General features: G+C 41.6%; 1 protein-coding gene across 1 annotated transcript; it reads right to left on the reverse strand.

Moving 5' to 3' along the window:
- Nucleotides 1-1314: 1314 nt before the first annotated feature.
- On the reverse strand, nucleotides 1315-6030 carry trappc3 (trafficking protein particle complex subunit 3). Its single transcript, XM_041234150.1, has 5 exons — nucleotides 5845-6030; nucleotides 4018-4115; nucleotides 3685-3784; nucleotides 2968-3150; nucleotides 1315-2543 (listed from the first exon to the last, which is right to left on the reverse strand). The coding sequence occupies exons 1-5, from the start codon at nucleotides 5884-5886 to the stop codon at nucleotides 2424-2426; spliced, it is 543 nt and encodes a 180-aa protein (XP_041090084.1). The 5' UTR covers nucleotides 5887-6030; the 3' UTR covers nucleotides 1315-2423.
- Between the last annotated feature and the right edge of the window lie 446 nt (nucleotides 6031-6476).

Raw genomic sequence — 6476 nt, forward strand, 5'->3', positions numbered from 1 at the left:
ACCAAATACCTGTTGATATTATTATAAGCCAGTGGCAGAGTGCATGAGGCAGTGAAAAGGCGTGCGCTTCACGCTTGTGGCTTTGGGACCGTGTTGAGGTAACAGTTGCACCCACTTTTTTCTTCTGAAGAACGTGCTGTGACTGGGGTGAGTCATGAAAGCCAGTGCGTGTTTGAAGTCCTCGGCACCAGCCTGCACTGCTGTTTTTGTAAACCAACACCTAGCGTTTCACACGTTTCCCTTCCCTGAAAGAAAAATAGCACGTCTGTTTTATTCAGTGTGCGGTCTTCAACGCTCACTTTCATCTAAGCAGGACTCAGGTGCTGCGACAGAGTCCCGCTGGTTCAAAGCGGTGCTTGTAAATGAATTAACTCATGAAAAACACTTTCTTTTCACCTGCCGAACACAGGCACAAAAGAACTGTTATATAGAAGATACATTAAGATTCTGATCCCTCTCCAAGATTGCATTGTACGTATGGAACAGCTACCTAACTCCACACCAAATAGACTGTACAACAAATACCTCCTGGTTCACAAGATGCATTCTTGTATTTATTTTACTGCATTGCTTCCAGGAAGATTAGCCCTCGTTATTTTCTGTGATTTGGATTAGGAGTTTAATCCCCTCCCCCTTCTCACTGCAACAAAGATGATGGTATTTAAAAATTTAAAAAAGAAAGGGTTCAGTGTACTCTGGTTACACAATTCAATGCAAGGGTTCAGTCAGTATCACACTGTTTCAACAGCACTATACACTTCCCTCAGTGTTAAGAGAGATTCACTGCTAAATACTGGAAAGGACCTACAATCCCATGAGTTACTGATCTGGGACAGTAGTGTGTATGACGTCAAGGTCAAATATATATTACAGTCAGCAGTCACGACCCTATAAAACTTTGACTTCAGGTACGGTTAAACACGTGTGACGCATATCTGATTATTTCATTCTGGCCCGTTCCAACCCTCGTCTTTTTCAGGGAATACAAAAAAGATACAATATCAAAAACACACAGTCGAAAGGACTGTGTTAAAATAAGGAGGCTTCCATTTAGATGTACAGCTTTGGTTGTGTTGGTACAGTACTATATTTGCAACAGAAGAAGTATTTTAAATCAGAATGATATGATTCTGAAAATACCACTTGCCAAAAGAGGTGGCACGTCCAGACTGGGAACTGCAAAATATTCTGAATATTACAAACCCTTTCTCATCCCTCAAGAAACTTCAAATTAGCACTGTAGGACGGACACTATTTTGTACAGTACATGGTGGAATGGCCACTGCAAAATACAGATTCAGAGGGTAAAATAAGTCTGCATATATCAGAAATTTATTACCACTGCAGAATGAATAAGGGAGGATATATTTAATAAAAATGGGTACAGAGTCATTTAAAAAAAAAAAAGAAACAAAAAGTGTTTATTTCACGCAATAAGTTAAACTCTTGGTTAGTTCTGTACACTTTCTGTTTTCCCCCCACAGAAGAGAAAAGAAATTAAACAAAATCAGAAATTAAACTGAAAACATGAAAAACAAACCCTGGAATGACTGTTCTGATGTGTGTACTCCCATCGCTTTCCACAAGGGGGCGTGCTAACTGCGTTTTAGCTCCACTCAACAATAACAAAATGGGAGAAAGAAAAAAGAAAAGGGGCAGCGCTATTGTTCAATCACTTTGCTGGCTTGTTAACCATTTACCTCCCGGCAATAGCCCAGTGTAGCTCTCTGTTTGACCAGCTTTGTCCACTTCTTGCTGGAATAACCAATATTTAAATAATAAGAAATGTACCAGTACTATAGTTTCCCAAAAATATCACAGGATAGAAGTTTAAAAAAACGTCAAACGTAATCTTTCACCAAACATTGTTGCTTTAAGTGTTTTGTCACCTAAACTTAAGTTTCTTTTAGAATTACTAAAGGCAGAGTAATCACTCGATTCCATAGGAGCCAGTCCGGCTCACTGTTCTGCTGATGATCCAATTCTTTATAACACTCCCCTTGTACAGGGATGGCCAAAGTCCAACCCTTAAGACTATTCCACTCCAATATTTTGTTACGACTGGCACCAGAAAACAACTTTTCTGCAGCCCTTTTTTGAGTCAGTTTCAGAGCTTCCCTTGTTTAAGTATATTATTTAAACATTATTTAACAAACTCCTAGCTCCTGATCATTTAAAGAATATACTTAACTGAAGGTAGTTCTGAAATCCCAAGTGCCGGGTGCAGGGCAGTGCAAGTTGCAAGCTCTGTAATTTATAACAATAATAAAACGTTTTAAAAGCACCCTCGCGAGGGCTGGGTTGAATCAATAGCCTGCAGTAGAACGGTCCTGAGGGCTGTGCCTGGCCACCCCTATTACATCCAGCTCAGCTTTCCGCTCACAGACCAGCGCCTCGCCCCTCTCCCTCTTCTCTCCTCCACATCACTCGTCCCCAACAGGGATGCTCTCCTCTATGCGCTTGATGAATTTCATTCGGATCTCCGTCACGTTGTCGCCTCTCAACGTGTCCTGAGCAAACTTCACGTCCACAGCCATCTGCACCTGAAACGACAGGACCACAGTCGTCAGCAGGGTGTGCATAATCCATCCCATATCGAATAACAGGACCTACATCAGATACACTTGCAACTAATGGATTAAATTACTTGGGAGCGAGCAGATCAGCCCGTGCATGGGCAGTCATTATTGCACATGGTCATTCCAAGTGGACCACACACACTTGTGGAAGAGTTTCCCTTATAAAAGTGTACCCTAGTAAATGCATAGCAAAGCATAGTGGAAGCATGATAAAGCATAGGCAAGGCAGGTAAAGATTAGCAAGGCATGGGAAAGCATATTATTAATGGCAAACTATGGCTAACGCACAGCATGGTAAAACTGCAACAAAGACACGGCAAAAAAACATTTTAAAAGCCAATTGAATGAACCGACAACCTCCCCCCGCCCTTCCCTACGCTCTCCTCACCATCTCCAGTGCTCCTCGCAGAACCCCGCACAGCAGGTTGGAGTAGATCAGGCCACTGTGGTTGTCCGGCAGCTCCACGAAGTCCACCAGGGGGTTACTCTCCAGTATGAGGGAGAACTCGTCCCCCGCAGGGCTCCAGTTGGTCACACTCGGGGTGATGCCCAGGTACATCTTGAACGCCACCTGATTGGTCGCGAAGAAGCGGGGAGAGCTACTAATCATAATCAATATATTACCGATACAACTGCAGGTACTCCATAACATCTGATCAATCTTAGAAAAGGGTAAAGCCGTTCATCATTACTCTCTGAACCTCACACACTTCAACAATCATATCATTGGAATAATAAAAACTCAAAGAAATTCGTCCAGAAGACAAGATTTTTCACAACAGGGATGGAACGAAGACTCCCACTGCATAGCAGTTTGAGCCATTCCTGGTTTTACTATGGGTTAAATAAGACACACCTGAGCTTGTTACCTATACACTGGGGCTAATCAAGCACATATTACAATCTGAAATGCAATAAGAGTCTTACTTCCTTCCCTACACAAATATCTATTTATTTTTGCATTTTATAAAACTAAGTGTAACTAAGATCACTTTGGTACATATACTTATTCGTTTGTTCATTTACTTTCTAACTGTGCTTTTGGCTTTGGATGATTTCCAGCAGTTTCTAAAATGATTGATGCTCATCGTTGAACCGGTCGTACCTTTGCAATAACGTCAGCCGTCTCCCGAAAATCATGACACCTTCCAACACTCGACCGAGCCAAAAAGTCCTCTATTAACCGCACGCCCATGTTGTATCCCCTGAGAGGAACACCTGATTAGTTCACAGTTTCTTGTGCATTGTGTGCTCAGAACATGCTCTACAAGAACAAACCCATAGCCTGCAGTAGCCTAACCAATGAGGGCACAGAACTGAAGTGAACTCAAATACTAGCAAACTTCCACAGTATGGAGAATGAAAAGATCTAGCTTTCTCCTCTTTCTGTAGGTCGGTACTGTGTTGCAAGGCATAGTAAAAGATCAAGTAAACTCACATTTTGTCCAGCTGTTTATTGACTTCTTCGTCGTTTTCATAGTCTTTGCACAGCTGCGTGACCAGAGCTCCATAAGTAAGGGTAAACAGCTCAGAATTCTTGAAAAACAAATTAACAAATGCAAATTCATTGCATATCAGATTGTGTAGTCATGGTTACAGATATCAGCTTTTCATCATGAAGATTACTTTGGGCTCTATTCCTTATCGTGAAATAGTTTTTTTTTTAATCTAACGACACCTTTTGGACGATAAGCAGAGCAAGTAAAAGTTACACGGAAAGTCGTATTTTGGAATTCTTTTTACAGGAGTGAATGCGAAATACTATTTCTGGGAATTCTGAAGCCAAATTACACTGGCTGTAAATCAAGCAGGTTTATATTATCCATAAAACAACAACAACAAAAATCTAGAGGAAATACAGACTTTACTCTTGAAGTTTTCTAAAATGGATTAGTTTGCGCACATGAACGATCAATTCATCTCAGAGCTTAGAACTGCAACAGGGCACACAGAATTATAGAAATGGTCTGTCTTCAAAGCAACATGAGATTCTCCGGCAGTTGAAGTTTTTAAATGATTTGTAAATGTCGGTACAGCGGTGTGGGGTAGAGGAGGAATGAGGGACTCTAGAGATCAGTTAATGCCTGGTCATGAACCAGGCAAAGGTGTACACCTACCATGAGATGCATAGACGCAGAAGGTGAAATAAATGGCAGATACCAAAGCTAGACAATGAGAGGTGAGCGGGAGGCAGACAAGAGAAAGAAGAGAGACAAACATCAGATCAGTGTAGCGACATGCACAGAGCACACAGCACAAGAGACTCCTACTGCATAGCAGTCTGAGACATCGCAGGCTTTACTGCAAGCTTAACGACACAGGGAAAAAAGCTCACGCAGGACCGACCAGGTCACAGCAAAAACCTGGAATGGCTCAATCTGCTATGCAATGGGAGTCTTATATTATTTCCCAGTCCTGCAACACAGAGTATTATTTTTTTTTAATTTAAGAACACACACAAACAAGGATCAAAACATTTAACTAGCAGAGTGTATTAGATCAAAGTTAGAGTTTAGGGACAATCTAAAAAGATCTTTCTGAAAAACGTGCGCTGTGTCAATTTCAGCATGCAGTCATAAAAAATATGCCAGTATCCCACCCTTTCAGTATTATAGAGCCCACTGGCAATACGAATAGCCATGTTAAAGATGCCTTCCCTTAAAATAAATAAATAAATAAATCGAAATCCAGACACTGTTTAAATGCCAGTCTACAGCAGCTCAATCAAGCAGAGTGTGTTTACGGGTCAGGAAATGATTATTGTTGTTGCTGTTTTACGTCGTTAGAAACACATAAATAAATAAACGTCACCAGTTAATGAACTTCCATTATAACATTATAAACGCAGCATGAAAACAGACACACAACCGAACTGAGTAAACCAGCCACGACTGACGAAACGAAAACACGTCCAGCTTGTCACACACCTCCAGATGAAACGGCGGTGCTAGTGAACTGACAGTGGTGTTGTGTTTGAACTATTTATTGTGCATTTGTGTCATACTATGACACCTGCTGTCTTATTCACAACCCTGGCCTACAACACCACCGGGATACCCACCTCAGCCCCGCTGAAATATTTCAATGAAACAAAACTGGAAGAGAAAACAATGTGCCTTTCTGCAATGTCGTTTCTTCTGTGAATTCAGCACTATAACAACGACCCCCATGCATTACAATACCTGCTGTTTCGAGTCTGCCCCGTCTAGCCCCCACCCCGCAGGATCATTTCAACACAATAACATTGAGTATTGCTGGTGTTTACCATTTTCTTGCCCTCTGTACCTCGGTTACCCTGCCTCGACATCCTGGCTCGAGTTTCGGCAGGTGCTCGTTTACCTTTTATTTATTGATGTATCTTTTGTAAACTAGAAGCTTTGCTGCAACACAAGCAGACTACAGTACCGCCTGCCAGTCAGCTGCTCCCGTTTCCTTGCAGGAACAGGAACAGGCGGTCGAGTGCGCAAAGTGTCATGGGAGTTGTAGTCTTGCTCGGGAATAGAATTAAAAGCGAACTGTAGTTTTTTGGACGTCTGCAAAGGATAGGTGGTGATGCTGAAGGCATTCTGGTTGCGAGGTTTTATTTAAAGACGTTGTTTTAACGTTACATGACCACATGTTTGTACAGATTAATAACAACCATGTAGTTAGTGTGTAATATAGAAATATAGCCAGTTGTGCCATACTAAATATGTTTATTTTGCACACGGGCAAGCACGCTGGGTTAAGTCGGGCGTTCCTGCGTTCAAAACAACACTGTAAACGGGTAATAGATAGTAAACTTTAACGTCAAATGCAGAGTTGTAAACAGTTAGGAGGATAGTAAAATTAAAAAGGTAATCATCTATCCAGCTGTTCCCGTATCTTCGCTGAAGCTGTAGGAATTATCAACACGAT

Source organism: Polyodon spathula, chromosome 32, assembly GCF_017654505.1.
Source record: "Polyodon spathula isolate WHYD16114869_AA chromosome 32, ASM1765450v1, whole genome shotgun sequence".
Taxonomy (NCBI): domain Eukaryota; kingdom Metazoa; phylum Chordata; class Actinopteri; order Acipenseriformes; family Polyodontidae; genus Polyodon; species Polyodon spathula.